General features: G+C 37.2%; 1 protein-coding gene across 2 annotated transcripts in view; it reads right to left on the bottom strand.

The window, feature by feature from the left end:
* ANK3 (ankyrin 3) overlaps positions 1 to 19,497 on the bottom strand; it is a 317,709-nt gene that overhangs the window by 50,093 nt on the left and 248,119 nt on the right. For both annotated transcript variants that reach the window (XM_069460452.1, XM_069460453.1), the window contains 2 exons: positions 2,456 to 2,667; positions 975 to 1,182 (listed from right to left, as the gene is read on the bottom strand). In XM_069460452.1, the coding sequence (XP_069316553.1) occupies positions 975 to 1,182; positions 2,456 to 2,667 (420 nt within the window). The remainder of the gene's footprint in view (positions 1 to 974; positions 1,183 to 2,455; positions 2,668 to 19,497) is intronic.

Raw genomic sequence — 19,497 nt, 5'->3', positions numbered from 1 at the left:
CCTTCAATTTAATGGTGTGTACTAAAGGCAGTTTTCCTCTCTACTCTCCTTTTGTACTTTTACCAGGTTTATCGTGATCTCCTTGTAAGATGTTAAATTTTTTAAAAATTACTTTTCTGTTTGGATTCTAACGTATGGTTCAAACTTAGGGCAGCCACCATTTATAAGTATATTTTATAAGTGCCGTTTGTAAGTGCACAGATGTGTTGTTTCAGATAGATAATTAAGTCTCTTTTTTTTGAAAAAGGTAAGAACTATTTCAAGAAAGTTAAGAAGCAGCTCATTTTGTACCTGGCTGAACCATTTAATTTTCTACGGTAAAAGGAAGAATCAGCTACCAAAATTACTCCTTAAAAACAAACCAAAACCAAAACCAAACCTATCTTTAATAATCTTGGACATGCAGTTAAAAATCAGATTAGGATAATCAAAGGATGGATTGAGCTCAGGATTCCAGGTGCTTATCACAAAATGTGTTCTTCTAAACCCTGCATTTTTAGTCTATTGTGTTATATGGGTGAATAGAGTAGGTGAGCGTAATCACAGACTTAACACTTCCCTACTACTAGCGTTCTGTGGGATCCATATTTTTCCCCAAGTCTACCCAATTTCCTGATAGTCTAAAGTGTGTTGCCAGTTTCACTACTTCTGTTTGGGTCACCCAGAAATTACCTAAATGCTCCAGTAGATTCCATAATGCTTCAATAATCTTAAAATAACTCTATTGCTAATGCTAAAGTTCATAGAAGGCAAGATAACACTAAATTTTAAATGAGTCATGAGACCAGCATCTTAAAGAAATGATTCCAGGGATAACAGAGAGGAGATGATGGACAAGTAAAACGTTTTGTCCTTTATTTTCTACGCTTACAATGTTGGCACGGATATTTCAAAGGTTTTATGTCTTTGTAAATAAAACCTTTGTACAGAATCATTGCAAATCAACAGGAAGCACAGCAGAGACTTAACCAAACCTGTGATGCTACAGAGAAGGCGCAGATTGGGTGTGGTATCCCCTTTGTATCCATTGGATACACCTTCCCCTGAGGGCGGGGGCACTGGAATGGTCATTGTGATTGGTTTATGGAATTTCCTCCTTCTTGGTTCCACAGTGACAATTGGGCTAAATGTGGCTTTGTTTCCAAGGATCTTTTTCACAATTTCATCTGGAACAGGCTGGGCCTAGAGACAAATGAAAGACAAATGGACTTTAAATGAAAGTGACATTTTTTTTTTCCTCATCAAAAAGTTGACTTTTTAGAAGGAAAAAAAACAAAACCAACCAACCAAAAAAAAAAAAAAGTCTTTCTTTTTTATCCTTTCTCACTATTTCAGGAAGGCATGAAAAAAACAAAACAAAACAAAACAAAACCAAACCTAACACTATGGCAGGAACCGGTTAGCCTGTTTGTCCACTAGAACACAGATAGTAATGGCTTGCATGAGAGGGAGGGAATTAAATTTCAGAGCAGAGAAGCTTCTTAGTCTAATCCAAAGTAAAGGACAACAAATAATGAGTTAAGTATATTTTAAACCTTCGTAGGACATTCAGTAAAACCTTACAGAGGCAATTCATACCCACGTAAAACCTGAGACATTCAGAATTAAGTAAGAAAAAGGCATTCAAAATTTCAAAGGATTTTGATTCTAGTCTATTGAGTCTCATTTCTTCTTTTTGGTTTCTTTGCTGTTTGGTAGAATAACTAGATATGGGAGACAAGTAAAGGAGCTTCATAGCCCTGAAAGGTAAGGTGGTCTCTTTAGCTCCAAGTATTTACTAAAGGCCTTCTAGAAACTTAGAGTGCTTGCCTTAAAAAAAAAAAAAAAAAAAAACCCCAGCAACTCTCGTGGGCATGAGAGTCCGGGCTCCCAAAAAGGGCACGAACTTTCAGTTAAACTATTAATTATTCTGTTAATTATTGACACAAATTAAGTTATTTTTGTTTCATTTTCCTTATTCAATGAGGAAAAAAAGAACTAGCTGAAGTCTAACTGAAATGAATAAATATAAGAAAAACATTTCTCGCCGAGATTTCCAGTCAGCTTTCCAAACCAAATCAAGTTCCAACTGGTTTGGATAAAACCCAGCATTTATGATTTATTTCAATCAAACCAAAATACTGAAGCTTGCAAGTTTCACTAATACTGAGTTTTATGATGTGGGACATTACAAACCAAGTCTCGGTAAGTTGCTCCACATACTGGGACCAGTAACTTATGGTTGAAAAAATTATCTTTCATCAGAAACCAACTGAGACTTTTAAACAGAAAAGCCCTAAAATATGTACCTTATTTAACAAGCCACTCAGCTAACTTTGCACTAAATGCTTTTTATTTGAAATAGGTTAATGATTCCCAAAATGGCCTAATTAGCAGTATCATTAAGGATGAGTTATGATGACTGTTTCTAGAACAAAATGTTTTGTTCTAGAAAACAACTTTTTGTGAACATTACCTGGAGGCCTACTCGAATTCTTTTAGTTAGGGCACCCTCTGGGAAAGATGCTTGGACGAGGGGCACTGTGGTGCTGCTCAGAATTCCACCTTCAGGACCAATCTGGTTGCTTTCCTGCTTAATCCGTGAAACCACTGCAAAATACTGGGGGAAATCCTTAGTGATGATCCTGCAGATACGCTTCTTCCCTAACTCTTCTGGGCTATCAAGTTCTGAAAGGACAAATGAAAAAGCCATGAGAAGGTGCACATGTACAAAATGCCTCGAGACAAACTGATATGTAATTTGACAGTCAAAATAACTTACATTCAGTAGCCTAAACAGAGTTTTTATGATAAAGAGAAAACCGCCATGACCATAATATCAAGCTTTGCAAAAATATTAAAAAATTACCATTGTAAGTATTTATAGAAACTATTTTTACTAAGGAAGAACAAACATCTTCAAAAACTGACATTTGACCACATATGGATAAATTCCCACTCTTGAAGAAGGAATATCTCATTTTGTGATTATTTTCAATACTCTGCCCCCAAGCTGCCAAAAGTAGGAATGAATCAGAAAAAAGTGAGGCCTCACAAGAAAGTGAATAAGAACTTCAATATGTCTGAAAGCTCTAGAACTATATCTGAAAACCTGTTTCAAATACTTCTAAATTATCCAAATGATCAATGTCATCATCATCAATTTCTGTCTGCCCACCAGTGGCTCTCATGCATCCAACTCAGCCTATCCACGAATGGACACTTCTTCCCTCCTGTCCAGGTCCAAACCTACTCCTTCCTCTGCGATCCTAACTCTGGGGAAAGGTTCATCATTTGCCTGGTCTTTCAGGCTAATAGCTATGACTTGCCTTCCTTCATACATTGTATCTAATGGTCAAAGTCCAGTTCATTCTATTTTGGATATGGTTCACGTTCCGATGTGTTTATTCAGGCCCTGTTTTAGCTTGTCTAGTTGCCGAGACCACCTCCCAGCCAACTCACCTCTCCTCACTCCAGTCCGCCCCCGATAATGCAGCCAAATGAATTTTTTTAAAGCCATGTTTTATGCAGAATTCTGGTAGGTTTAGTTAGGATAAATGATTTATAATTTTTTTATGGAATGAGTGTTTGAGACTAGCCAAGAGTATTTTAGAAAAGTAGTAGGTTTGTGAAGGAGAATTTATCTTATGAGATATTAAAATTTACTCAGAAGTATCAAATAGTTAAACATAATATAAGAAATATGTAAGAACAGACAACTAGGTCGGGGGACAAGAATAGAGAATCAAGAAAAAGATTCAAGTTTATATATATATATATATATAGTATATGTCCATATATATTTATTTTTATGTATGTATTATGTTTTCAAGTTATATTTAAATCAAAGTCACATATTTAAGTTTCAGATGGGTGGGAGGAAGTTTATTTAAAAGGCAGTATTTACATAATTGGAAATCTATTTGGAAAAACAAAGCTAAATCACTACATCATATCATATATAAATACAAAATTCCAGCTGAATAGGAGACTTAACTATTTTTAAAAATTAAAATATTACTAAAAAAATTCAGGGAAGTATGTGTAAGCTTTGGTTAAGGGAAAGCTTCCTACATAAAACTAGAAATTCAGAAGCCTAAAAAGCAGTTTTGACTATATAAAAATGTAAAGATTTCCATGACAAAAATAGTAAACTTGAAAGACAACAGGTAGACTGTAAATAGCCACTCCTGACAAGAGATTAATATGCTCATGTAGCTACAAATTGATAAGACAACATACAAGCCAACAGATGGCAGCAAAATGGTATAAAAAGGCAATTCATCAAAGCTGAAAAATGGTCAAAAATGTTCAAACTGGATAATTAACATGGCAATACCAATTAAAAAGATATACAAACTCCCTCCACACCTACCTCTAGCATTAGCTAAAATAACATCTTATCAGTTATCAGAGAAAAATCTGGGAGCACAGGTACTTTCTTTCATCCCAGGTGGGTGTGAATGGCAGTAATCTTTTGACAATGTAACTAGGTATCATCTATTCAAAATGAAAATGAACCTACTATTGGACCCAGCAATCCTATTTTCTGATCTTTTTCTTATAAGTACATGCAAAGCAACACTGCTTGCAAAGACTAAACCTTGAAAGAACCTACATGTCCATCCATAAGGGAATGGTTACATAAATTACAGTTCATCCACATTTTGGACATTCCTGCAGCTAGTAAATGAAATGATTCAGATTAATCCATTTACCAAGTATTTAAGGAGGGCCCACCATGTGCAGTACTGATCTAGTCACTGGGGATGTAGTAGAGAGTGTCCATGGCTGGACTCTGAAGTCCTTCTCCAGTTCTTGGGCTCCTGGCTTGGAGGAATCGCAAGCCTTGGCCCACGAGATGGAGAGAGATGACAGACACTCAGGGAATACATGTGAAGAATTTATTGGAAACAAAGTTTAAGGGTGCAAAGTGAAAGATATTTCCTAAGGGGAAACGGGTCTGTCTCTGCGAGTGAAGCAGAGAATAATTAACTCTGAAATTCCCCCTTTTATATGCCAGTAGTATATATTCATGTAAAGGTATAATTACTTTATGTCACGGGTTTGGGGGTCTGGATTTTTTCAGGTATGGACATAACTTAAATGTTCCAGACATTCCTTTCTCCTATACGTGTGATGGGGAAAGTCATCGTTTCTGGTGTTTTTCTGTTTGCTGATTGGTGGTCACTGTTCCATGGTCTAATTACTCCATTCTATAAGGCTAAAATAACTGTTTTCCTTGGTTATTTTTCTGTAACTATTTCCTTCTTATTGTTTTTTCTCTGTTTCCTCCTTCGTGTTTTTTTGCCTCTTGTTTTTCTGTCGCTAAACAAGAGCACATTAAAGTCACTCTTGGCCAGGTGTGGTGGATCACTTGAGGTCAGGAGTTCGAGACCAGCCTGAGCAAGAGTGAGACGCCCCCCCCATCTCTACTAAAAGTAGAAAAAATTAGCTAGACTGTGGTGGCACACGCCTGTAGTCCCAGCTACTCAGAAGCAGGAGGATTGCTTGAGCCCAGGAGTTTCAGGCTGCAGTGAGCTATGATGACACCACAGCACTCTAGCCCAGGCAACAGAGCGAGAAACTGTCTCAAAAAAAAAAAAAAAAAAAAAAAAAATGTCACTCTCACATGGAAATCATACTCTAATGGGGAATGCAGTGGGGTGGGCACATAACTAAGCAAATGTGAAAAATAATAATAAATCAAGGTAAGGGAATAGAATGTGACCAGGGATGAGGGTCAGGAAGGAGAGGTTCTCATCTGAATGGGATGATTTGAGAGGTCACGTTAGAGGAGAAACCTGAGAGAAGGAGGGAGCCAGGCAGGTAGTGATTGCCCGGTATAAAGGTATACAGTGAAGAAAGAAGTTGCAGAACAATGTGCACAGTATGATCCTCTCTAGGAGGAAAAATGTAATTTGCGTATGTTTGCATATTTTCATAAGAAAAATTCATAGAAGAAACATTCTAGGCTGTTAGCACTGGTTACTTCAGAGGGACAGGAAATGGGGGTGGGAAGGTGAGAAGAGGGTGGGAAACCCTTAGGTTTATATATCTGTGGTGGTTTTACTTATTAACAAAATAAAGAGAAAATGCCTAAACTTCAGGAGATGGGGGTTGGTTTTGTCTTTGTTGTTTACTACTCATATGAGCCTCTCTTCATATCTCTGATACATAGCACACGTCCCACTGTCCCTTAACTATTAACACTTCTGCCTCCTCTATCAGATACATTGGGCTGAGACCATGGCTTATTCCAAATAAAAAGTGCAGAATGGCAAAAGGAATGCTTAGGTAATTGGATCAATGACATCTTTTCATTTTAAAGATCAATCAATAAACTGTGAGATGGGAAGATGAAACTGTCAACTAGGAGAGAAATAACAGGGTTCAACTCTGACCAAAATGAACCACTGACAGAATTTTTATTATCAAGCATTGATTTCCCAAATGGAATGATGACTACAAAATTATTTTCTACTTTAAAATAAAAAATGTGACTACCAGGAAAAAGAAAAGGAACTGGATTTTTTCTCCTTTTTGCCACCTAAAGCATCGCTTCCTCTGCAAACCTAAACACAGAGATACTAGTGAGGAAAAAAGCCAAAACAAAAGTAGAGAATAAAAAAAGAAGGTTAGTATAGAAAACCAGGAGAGAATCAGAGTTTGCTTAGGAGAATATTCTGGAGGAGTTTTCACCTATTCAGCAACTGATAGGAAATAAAACTTTTCCATACAGAACAAATGTATTTCCCTCCCCATGATCTTGCTTAAGAGAGTGAATTCCCAGAGTTCAAATCTGATGCTGCAACTGAGAAAGTTCTGATAATGTGTTTAAATTGCTGTATAACACATCATCATCAGCTAAGCAAATATTTTCTCACTTTAGCTGTAAAGCTGTCATGTTCTTCTTCGAAATGGCTCAGGACTCCTCATAGCACTAGCAATTTAAGAAGACTCTGCCATGAAATTACACTCTTCAAACAGGACAGATTTTTTAACTTGCATTTAACAAGCTGCATATCCTGTGAGCATGAAATTTACTCAAGAGCAGTCTGGACCCACCAGAGGAAGTGAGGCATCTTTTGGGGAAATGGCGGTATTATATACTTCTTAGCCATTTGTGTGTGTGAGTGTGTTATGGGTATGTGTGCACACATTTGTGAAGATTTAAGGTAGAAACAGCTCTATCACCCCTGGAAACTATTGTAGCAATGAATCGGGAAGAACTGCCACTTTGTGTAATGGAGATAGGGTTACTGCATGTAACACTATACAGTATTACCTTTGATAAGGCATCAGAGCCATCCCAAATGTAAAATGAACATGTATATTTCAGATGCAGCAGACAATGACAAGTGGAGAAGCTCAGATTTCTAACTACTAAACAGAGTTCCCAGGGGAAGCTGATCAGTCCCCTCCACACTCAATTTCTCACATCTTTTAGGATTTGCCAGCAGCTCAGGGACCCTCAGGGTTATACCCACTCTAGATTAAAGCTTCTACCAATTCTTTTGTCACCATTAAAATTTGCATGATATTGACCTCCAATTACATTTTGACAGGATTGCAGCAGGCAAGTGGGAATAATAGGGTCCCCCGTATCATCCTTTAAATAGAATCACACGCATTGCCTCCTTGACTACTGAGATTTCCAGGCCTCTGCATGATGAAATGGAGAAATGATATCGCCTGGGTTCCCTTTAACCAGGTTATATCCTATTTGTGTGTTTAACATATTTGTAACTTTTTTCCTGAGAGTAAAAGTCAAGAAAAATGTAAAAAAATACAAAAAAAATATTACCTAAATCTTGGTTTATAAAGAGAGGCATAATCCTTTTAAGGGCTATAGTTGAAGTCTATGCTATGAAATACTATGATTTTCATAAGAAAATAAATGACATAGACAGTAGATAAATGTGAGAAGGCAAGAAGGGGAGGTGAAAACCAGTTAGAGTCACTACAGAATTCGTATGACCTGAGAAATCTATCACATGATCTTACTGGCCATCGATAGGACAGAGGTTAAATAAGTCATGATATATTCATACTGTGGACTACTGTGAAGTATTAAAAAGAATGAGGTAGGAGTATATGTTCTAATACGTAAATTTCCAGTACATATTAAAGCCACCCAAAACATAATCACATTAACAATTAACTAATCACATGTTTCTATATATAAATTCTTATAATTTACATAAAAATTGGGGGAAGGGAGAAAGGAAAATGTAACAAATGCATCCTCATGAATTATTATAATTATTACATGCACAATAATACTGACACTATTATTAAATAATAAATATAAAACACTGTGTAATATTTTAATATAGATTCAATTTAAGCACATTTTTTTCCTGTTTCTTTCTTTACCAAAAGGAAACTAAAAGTCAATAATGAAATGACGTTAACGGAATGTTTGCAAACAGGTAACTACAGACCCAGCTGGCTGGAGAAGGCTACGAGAGGGAATGAGGCCAGGGCCCTTCGACACTCAGCTACTGCCCATCCTGACTTGCGGCCACACTACCAGGCATCATGGGTGCCTTCCTGTAAGGCTTTTGCTTCTAAAAAAACATTATTAGTGTAATTTAAAAATTAGGTTTTCTTTTCATAAAAGATGAAGTAACCACAGTTCAATTACATTGAATTAAATGATTTTTGATATTGAGGCCTGGCACATAGTAGATGCTAATCTAGTATCCATTGAACAAAGAAATCAATTGGGAATTAATGAGAGACTCAGACACTTTCATATCAAACAACTGTATAATTCTTTAAATCTTGCTCAAAAATATAGTAACAGGGACTACTCTCCTTTTAATGGTTTCATATTTATTAAAAAATCACATGTAGTGGAAACAACCCAAATGCCCATCAATACATGATTGGATTAGTAAGCTGTGGTATATGTATACCATGGAGTATTACTCAGTTATAAGAAATAATGAAGATACGACATCTCTATGGTTCTCCTGGAGAGAGTTGGAACCCATTATATTAAGTGAAGTATCCCAAGAATGGAAAAACAAGCATCACATGTACTCACCAGAAAATTGGTTTCCCTGAACATCACCTAAATACACATCTGGGAACGACACCAATCGGATATCAGACTGAGGTGGGGGGTGGGGAGGGGAGGGACATATGCCTACATGACGGGTGCAACGCGCACGACCTGGGGATCAGACACACCTGGAGCTCTGACTTGGGGAGAAAGGCGGTACATGGGCAACGTATGTAACCTGCAATTCTGTATCCCCCATAACAATAAGATGAAATAAAAAAAAAAATCACATGTAAAAAAGTGGCTCTAATCTTTTTAATTCACAGTGAAGTCTATTATGTCCATGTGTTTATAGCTCAAATTACTGTTAATGAATGTTTACCCAAAATGAATTAAAAAACTTACAAGAATGTAAAACTCCTTTGAAAGTTTTGTGTTGCAAACTTAAAAAGTGTATCAGAAGTCAGATTTCCAAATACCAATAAAGCCTGATAAAAAAATGAATAATGCTAATATTCTTTCTGAGATTGAATTTCTATGTATTCAGATTTTAAAATGGTCCACATTACTTAGGTCAGAGAAGCAGGAATATGTTATTAACAATCTTTGCTTTGCTCCTGTCCTTTACATACAGAGAAAAGTCCAAGAAAATAATCTGCAGCACAAATGTGACGTCTGTGTCACATTCACAGCCAGAGTCCCAGGCTCCTAGTGTGCTATGCCGCAACCTGGCCAGACCAGGAGAAACACCAGTGCTGTGTGTTAACATCACAGCTCCCAGGCTTCTCTAGTGGAGATTCTGACTTGGCAGGCCTGGGGGAGAACCTAAAAATCTGTTTTTCACACTCAATTCAAGTGACTTTATGACTTGACACATTTGAGAAGCAACATCTTAAGTGGACTCTCATCCTGTACCTTGCCTTAAAAATACAGACCCCAAATGATTAAAAACATAACAACAGAATCCTGTGAAAAACCACTTGAGGATGGTTCAATACGAGAGGAGATGTTTATGAGGCAAAAATAAATATCCATTGCTTTTAAATGGGTTTCTGTTTTAAAAAGATATACTAAACCACTCCATAGCTACGGAATTAAAGGAGAAAATGACATAAGTTGCTGTAAGGTAAACAATGTTACCTTTCAGGGCGACTCATAATGCCATAGACTAGGAAAGGACCCTGAAATCTCTTTCTCTTCTGTCTCCCTTTTTAAAGAATCTGTTACTAGTACAGTTTTCACACACTAAAAAGAGAATTAAAGGGAAATGAGAGGTGAGTTCTGAAATAGGTAGCTTTGGCCAGGAGGAAGGTTACAATTTATGTTTCCTCAATGTCTACTTTATGGCAGGTCAATTATTATTTGGCCCGTGCAGAATTTCTGATAAAATAGATATTTGAAGTTCAGAGAGGTTAAGTGACTTGCTCAAACTGATTTAGCTGGTCAGTTTTAGGGCTGAAAACCGAGATCTAGGAAGTCGGGGAAGAGATGAAATCACACAGACATGGACTTCAACCACTCTAACATGGTATCTCTGCAGACTGCCTGGCACAGGGGTGGCGACTGATAAATGAATGAGTAATGAATAGATTTGCAAATGTCTTGGTTGAAAAGGTGACATGAGTTCTCACTGGTCCGCTCTATAAGCAGCAAGCCCTGATTACAGTGCCACTGATGTTCTATAGCCTTCTGGCCTCACTGATTAGTGATAAATTTCTTAAGCACTTTGTAACTCATTTAGTTTCTTTGTTTGTAAAAGGTGGGACAGCATTCTCTGCGACTGAGGTTTTGCAAGAGAGCAATAAAGACTGTAAAATGCTTTGCAAATATAAATGGTTATGGAGACTATAATACAATGAAGCATAAATAACAGGATTGAATCATGTTCTGACTAAATGAGTTGTTACTCTTAAAAGCTTTCAAGTGAACATCCTGATTAGTTTTGCCTCACTCTTACATACACACGATTAAATCTCTTGATAACTTGGTTAAATGGGGACGTGACTCTTTCCTGGATCAAATTAGGTTTTGAAGGCTGCTTGTGACCTGGTCAGTTTGAGAATACTCTACGGAAGGGATACAAACGACTTCAACGTTTCACAAAGGATGATTTCTGTATCAGTGTATAGTGTCTAGTCAGACGAATTCTCTGCTCAGCTTGCTCCCCTAAGAATGGGGGATTTGATATTGACGGGTGAAAAGAAAAGGAGTCTTAGAATGTTAGAATTAAAAAAAGCAAGCTAGCTAGTATGGGTCTGTGGAAGGCCATTGGAGACAGGTGCGCAGAGTTTAAATCCAGATCTGCAACCAATGTGCTGGGACCTCGGGCAAGTTCCTGAACTTCTCTGAGCCCCAGGTTCCTCAGATCAGGATAAGAAGTTTCCTCTGGGGTGGATATGACAAATGGCAGAAATGTACCCAGCACAATTCTATTCACATAATAACTTAGAAAGGTTATATATTCTTTTCAAGGACACACAGCTTTGGAGAGGAGCCAGAGAGCCAGTGTGTAGCAGATTTAAGGGAATCACACAAGTTAGATTTTTTAAAAAAATCATCAGTGTCTCTGCTTTGTATCTCTCCAAAGTATAAACCTGAATTTCTATCATTTCAATTTCATTCCATTTTTTTTTTAAATTCACCAGTTACGGAAAATTATATATCAGATAAACTGAAGAAAATAAAAACTAAATCTATAATATTCAACTCTAGCTTCAGAATATTCAGAAGAGTGCAGCACTGTAATATACTCACTGAAATATTTTAGAAAATTATAGACATCATCTTTTAGGAATTAAAGTCAGCTCTATCTGAATATGCAACTTTTGCAACAAGCCCACCCAACATATTATATGGAATAAAACCCCAACTAGTGTAACTTGAGCCTTCTTCCTTGATGTAAACATAATAGATACTTTTTCAATTTTTAAAAATTTTATTTTAAAATAATTATAAATTCATGGGAAGCTGCAAAGATAGCACAGAGAGGCCGCCATGCATCCTTTAAAATTTTAGCATTTAATTCATATTTTTATTCAATTCTAGCATCTGCTTTATGTCTATTTGGATCAGGATTATTTTATATCTTACAACTGTTCAGGGCAGAGACCTCTGTTATTCAGGTTTGCACAATGCATTATGTGCGAACGATGCAGAATGTCTAGAAACAATGATATACCTGCTTACTTTTCCCTCCATTTTAGCAATCCATGTAATTTCTGAGAATCATATATTTTAAAGGCTATTTTTAGAAAACTAATTTCTGATCATTAAGTGCTTGTGAGGTATTATAAAAAAAATCGGGGAGAAATGTGGTTATTTTTTTAACTCTACTTTCAGTGCCAAGTTTAAGATTACTTTGTACTCTGTATGCAAAATGACGATAACTTGCCCCAGAACTTTCCTCAGTCCCCCAGACCTCCACTCCCCATTTGGTCGTGGCCTCCTGTCCTCCAGAAAGTTGCTTTCTTTCTTGGGTACCATCGTACACTCAATTACTGAGGAAAAGTGTCACCAACAGTGGGACATATGCCTAGATACAAGTCATTCATTTCTCCATTCATTCAACAAATTACGATGAAGTGATAACTCTGTGTCAAGACCTGTTATATGCACTAGACATGATAGCTGTCAACAAGTCAGAGTCAGTCCCTGCCCGCATGGACTTTTACAGTTCACCAGGGAAGACAGCAAAGTTCAAAGGTGCAGTTACGGAAGAAGACAAGTAAGGTGTTGTGGATGTATTTACCAGGTGGATCTGAGTCTGGAGTTTAGGGAAGGCTTCCTGGAGGAAGAAAACTGGGGGAGGAGAGATGTCTGGCTATGTTGGAATAATCATTCTGAGGTTTTCTTTCATGGTTGCAGATGAAGAGACTCATATTCTTTGTGTCTGCTTCTCCATGTTTTCTTTCCAGAAAAGTGTTCTTTCATGCTTGCTTATTTTTCCATTTGTGCAAATAAAAACACATTGCTTTCAGGCAGTTAGCATCATGACATCACTTTCTTCAACCTTTGTTTAAACCATTACTATTACATCCAGGGCGGGGGGAGGAGGAGGCCGGGAATGTAATCTTATCTTCAAAATCCAGGACAATAAATAATGTCTTAAAGTTCATAAATCAGTAACACAGCACACGAAGCATATACAGAGTGCACTGAACCCCCAAAGCTTAGACCTGTTGTCTCAGGCACACTGGCCTCTATTCACACTGACACTAAAGGTAACAGGCTCAGACCTGCTTCACTGCCCTCAGAGGGCTACATTAGGCTACATTAAGCCCCAGTGTGCCTGACATGTGGGGCAGGGCAGTATTTGACCCACTGATGTTTCATAAAAATATATTAGGTCATTAAATATGAAATGTCCGATTTCAAATCAAAAGTGTAGCTTATATCTCAAACAAGAAGCAGTACAATGAATCAAAGTATGCACCTAAACTATCCACACAGTTTTGCCATCTTAAGGGTAGCTAGTTTATGCCAGCAGTGAAGAAGCCTGGACAGCAAGTGGTGATGAAATCACAAAAGGTGTTTTCCATAGTTTGTTGAGAATCGAATAGTTTTCCTTGCAAGAAGTGGTCCAAAGTCTGGAAGAAGTGGTAGTCAGTTGGTGCAAGGTCTGGTGAATAAGGTGGATGACAGAGAGTTTTCATGTGCAGCTGCTGTAGTTTGAACAGTGTTGTTTGTGCGATGTGGTAGGGTGTTATCTTACAAGAGCATTGGCCTGTCTCTGTTGACCGATCTCGGCTGCTTAATCGCAAGCATCGTCATCATTTTGCCCAATTGGTTGCAGTAGACATCCACTGTGATTGATTGACCAGGTTTCATGGAACCGTAGTGGATAATATTATACCAGGCTGGACCAACAAACAGACACCATTAGTTTTTTTTGGATGAATATTTGGTTCTGGACTGTGTTTTGGCACTTCATCTTTATCCAACCATTGTGCCAAATGCGTGCAATTGTCAAAAAGAATCAATTTTTCATCACAAGTAACAATACAGTGTAGAAACGGTTCACCTTTATGTCATGACAGCAAAGAATGGTAAGCTTTGAAATGATTTCTCTTCTGATGCTCATTTAATTCATGTGGAACCCATCTATCCAGCTTCTTACCTTGCCGATTTGTTTCAAATGGTCCAATATTGTTGAAATAGTAACGTCAAACCTTGCTGCTAATTCACGCATAGGATGAGATGGATTTGCTTCCACTACAGCTTTCAGCTCATCATTATCTACCTTGGTCTCAGGTCGCCTATGTGGCTCATCTTCAAGATTAAAATCAACAGAAGGGAACTTCTCCAACCATCCAAGTACTGTGTGTTCATTAGCCACATCCTTCCCAAACACTCCATTGATATTTCAAGCTGTCTGTGCTGCATTGGTTCCACAACAAAACTTATATTCAAAAATAACACGAATTTTTGACTTATCCACAGTTTCACGAAAATTGCTTTAAAAAATAAGTTTGAAAGATAATCACAAGCCAAGTCGTGCGTTTAAAAGAATAGAGGACGTACCTTCACAATAAAAATAAAACAAGAAGTGTCAAAGTGGCATGTCAGGGATATCAACTGTCAAACTGAGTACTACTTAAGGAAATCGAACGCGTCATACTTAATAACCTAATATAATTGCTGGCAAAGCCATATACACAGACACAAATAAAACATGCCATTATTAATTAATGTTCATTTGCTTTGGTCCAATTTTCATTTTCGGTAGTTTTCTCTTCTTTGTAATGTGGTGGTCATTGTTCAATTGACTTAAAATTCCAGTTTTATGGCAATGGACTGAAAATAAGTAAATATTTTGTTACGATTCAATTGTTTTCAGTAGGCTTTTTTTTTTTTTTCCGAGTGGCCCACCCAACTGCAATCTTGATTTGGTGAAGTTAAATTTTTATTTTCTCTTTTGAAATTTTTCAAAACTGTTACTAGATTTCTCCAACAGAAGGTGCTGTGTACAACATAAAGGCATATATTTCACTTTTCAGTGTTCAACTGCTTCTACAACCACTTGACACTTCACGATTACTATCTGTCTCATGGCTGGTAAGTTAAAAGCAAGTTAGAGTGAAATGAACCAAAGTGGCCATTTCTAATTGAGAAATCTGTGTTTAAGATATTGCTGATGCACAGTTAGTAAATTTAGAAAAAGTATTTTCTGTTATATAACAAGTATCAATTTCCCTTTCCTGCTTCTGTTTACAATAAAATAGTATAGTTACTGAATCTAAAATGTATTATCTTAAAAACCTCATTTGTTCTCATCTGAAAGTTAAGCAATGAGAACAAGAAAGAAAATATTTTCCTAGCATTATATAACTATTTGGGGAACTTCAGCAACATTTTATTCTAATATAGTGATTGGGGTTTTAAAATAATAGCATAATTCATATATCTTCAAAGTCTTCTATATAATACTTAGGTAGCAACAATTTTGATTTTAAAACCTAACAGATATGTAAAACAAAGTCCACACATTGTCCAGAAGAAATATAATGTAAGCCACATATGTAATTTAAATTTTTCTTATAGCCACACTGAAAAATAAAAAGGAACAAGTGTAATTGATTTTTTTTTTTTTTTTTAAGATGGGAGCTTACTATGTTGCCCAGGCTGGTCTGGAACTCCTGGGCTCAAGTGATCCTCCCACCTCTGCCACCTGAGTAGCTGGGGACTATAGGCATACAACACTACCACACCTGGCTCTAATTTTAACAATTTTATTTGGACCAATATATCTAAAACATTACAAATTCAATGTGTAACAAATGTAAAAATTATTAATAATTTAAAAATTATCAAGGAGGGTACTAATCTTCACATATCTGGTTTATTTTACATTCGCAGCATATTTTGATTTGCACTAGTGCTATTTCAAGTTCTCTACAGACACATGGAGCTAGGGGCTACTGCATTGGACAGTGCAGGACTGTCCAATAGAACATTTCTCAAGCTCTTTGATTTGTAAGGAGGAAGGATTTTTCTACTAGCAACCTAGCCACATAACAACCACCATAACATAACAACACAACCACAAAGTACAAAATACCCCTTGGGGTTTGACTTTGCAAACACAATTTTAAACATGTTTAATTCAACTTTACGAGTTTAATTAAAATTTTCGTTAAACTTATAAAATGGATTCAATTTGGTGCACTCTAAAGATTATTTGGGGTGGGGGAAATGAGTGTTTGTTTTCTGTTTGCAGTGTCTTTTCCTTTGCTGAGAATACACGAATTGACAAGGGCTAGAACAAGATCTACATCTGCTGCCAAAGAGAAAAGTTGTTTCTGCCACATGATACCTTAGTGGTAATGGGAGGTTCTTCACACCCGGGCCAACTGTCCTCTGTGTCATTCTAGCCTCTTACCTCAATAGAGCTTTGCTAACACACCTGCTTCATTAGCACAAGCATTGATGCTTTATAAATAACTCTTAATTCCCCTTATTTTGCAGCTACAGTTTCTCCTGAATATATACCACATCCTTTTGAGTCATACAAGAACTGAGAGGGTGCCTTGATTAGTAATGGAAAATTTAAATACCAGCTGACATTTATGTGACACTGTTGTTCTACACAAAGCACTTTCACAGGCATGTTTCATTCAAGAACACACAGAGGCAAAGGAGTACTGTCGGGAGACAACTGTAGAGTCAGAGGTCCAGGTTTTGGAAGTTTGCATCTACCTATTTACTAGTTCCCAACTAGGCAGTAGTGATGGGGTGTGTGCCACCCTCATCAACCGTGACCAGGGTTTCCACCAGCCCATATGGTATCTTTGTACAATTTGCAAAAGGGTGCCCACTTGGGATAGACACAACCCCACAGGTACATGACTTGGCAACTAGATAGTAGCTTTGAACAAATTAGAGAAAAGTGCCCCTCTATCCTGTGGGCCACTGTCAGGGCAGATGGCTTGGCAAGTGGAAGAGAAAGGATTTCAGACCCCACTTGATTTCCTGCACAACTTACACGGCACCTGTGACCGTGACTAAACATCGAGTGATTCTCATGTATCAGGCATTGTGCTACAACTTTACATACATTTGCTCATCTATTCTCCCTTAGTTCCCTATGAAGCAGCCTCACTTTACAGACTTAAACTAAGGTTTAGAGAGGTTGAGTGCATGGTTAGGGTCACACAACCAGTAAGTGGTAAAGCCAGGATGCGAATTCTGGCCTATGTGACTTCTACTGATTACGATCCTAACCACCACATAGTACTGGCCAAATTACCCTCCTCCTTGAATCTGTCTTTCTCTGGAGTTATTCTAAAAGTTAAACTTGATGGAAAGGCTCTGCACATTGTAAAACACGATAGAAACATAATCTGATCTTTACAATTATGTTGTTTAATAAAAATCACTGATCAAAATATTTGCTAAAATGATTTTTAAATATTTGAGTTTTAAGATTTTCAGAGTATAGATGCAGGGCAGTGACTTAAAAAGAAAAAGATTTTCGGAGAAGAGTGTACAACAGGACTAATATAAAAATAGCATATAGATTGGTTATAAAGTAGGACATGCAATTCATTTATGGAGAAGGGGGTTTAAAAAGGAGACATTTATAAAGAAACAAATATTATCAAGGGTCATTTGCCACAGATGACAGATAAAGCTTAACTGTTATAAAATTAATAGGTTAAATAAAATAATGGTAGAATGATTTATTTCTCTTTTCTTTAAGGAACTCTTCAGTGATCTGGTCACTAGTTTACTTCAGGAACCATTTTCATCTTGTTAACTAACAGTTACCCAGGAGCAAAAAAAAGCAGGGGAACAGAGTGGAGAGGATAAAGACCATAAAAAACTTGAACCCTCCTGAACTGTGCTTACGCTTCTCTACTCAGGAGAGAGCGTCCGCTAGTTGGATCTTCAAGGAAAAAGATAGGTTGACTTTTTAAAAAGACAGATTGATTTTTATTTTTGCCTGTTTTTGGAGGGGGAAAGGGTCTGATAAAAATGAAGTGTCTTTGGGGTCTGGAGAAGAGTGGTGGGTAGTGGGGCTTGAGCTCGGTATGAAGTCTGAGCTTCAGTCATAAAATGTGTGGTTGTTCTTTTATTATTATTCTTAAATTAAATAAATGGAGAAAACCTCTGTCCCTTGAAAATTCAGTCCTCCTTGTCATTCTAGTGGCTTCCCAGTGCTTGATTCTTTAAACCTGGAGGTATTTACATTTTTTTTAATTGTCTAAAGCGGAACCAAAGTTTATCTGGTCTTTAAAAATGTAGCAAAGAAACCCTACCTACTATTTCCAAAATAAGACATAGAATTTAGGGTGGGGGATTATATTATTGCTTCTTTAAAAAGTCTGACAGATGCCCTCTACATGGCAGCACTTGCTTGGGGCCTCACTCCATTGAGCAAAGATGTAACTAATTCCTGTTTGAAAACTGGTTTATTAAAAACAAAATGAAGAGATATCAGCATGAAATCAAGGAAGTCCACTCGATAAATAAATCTTAATTAAAAAAAATTTCTTCTTCTGCCCGATAGGACACACTATAATGTATACTCAAAAATGAAGGAGAATATATAATTAGAGTATTCAGTGTTCTTACTAGAACTGCACTGTACCATGAGACAGCCACTGGCTACATATGACTATTAGAAATTAATTCAAATTAAATAAAATTAAAAATTACCTTCCTCAGTTGCACTAGTCACATTTCAAGTGCCCAAAAGCCACATGTGTCTAGCAATTATTGTACTGGACAGCACAGATACAGACCACTTCCATTATCATAAAGTTCTATCGTACAGCACTGTCTTAAAATAGTCAATATTCTTCCAGAATATGGTAACTTTCTCAGAACTTTTCCTTTGCAAAGTAAATGCTCATCTTTATTTTTTTTTATCCTGGATATTAACACTAATGAAGGATGGAATAGAGGAAATAGATTAATGAGACCTTTCCTCCAGACAGCTATATATTATATTGAGGTTATCTTTCTACCCGCTCTCCCAGGATTCAGTGAGTATCTAAATCAGCACTGTCCCTGGTAACGGTGATTCAAAGATAATGATATATACCTTGTCCTCAAGAAGCTTACAGCATCAAGATAGCTACCCATTTAAAAAAAAAAAAAAAAAAAAAAAAAAAAAAAGGCCGGGCGCGGTGGCTCACGCCTGTAATCCTAGCACTCTGGGAGGCCGAGGCGGGTGGATTGCTCAAGGTCAGGAGTTCGAGACCAGCCTGAGCGAGACCCCGTCTCTACTAAAAATAGAAAGACATTATATGGACACCTAAAAATCTATATAGAAAAAATTAGCCGGGCATAGTGGCGCATGCCTGTAGTCCCAGCTACTCGGGAGGCTGAGGCAGTAGGATCGCTTGAGCCCAGGAGTTTGAGGTTGCTGTGAGCTAAGCTGACGCCACGGCACTCACTCTAGCCTGGGCAACAAAGTGAGACTCTGTCTCAACCAAAAAAAAAAAAAATCCTTGTGTAGTAGATACTACATTTAAAAAATAAGCAATCCACTTTAGCACTTA

This window comes from Eulemur rufifrons, chromosome 28, assembly GCF_041146395.1.
Source record: "Eulemur rufifrons isolate Redbay chromosome 28, OSU_ERuf_1, whole genome shotgun sequence".
NCBI classification, from domain to species: Eukaryota; Metazoa; Chordata; class Mammalia; order Primates; family Lemuridae; genus Eulemur; species Eulemur rufifrons.
The sequence above is the reverse complement of the archived record's forward strand: the minus strand, read 5'-3'. Positions and strand labels throughout refer to the sequence as shown.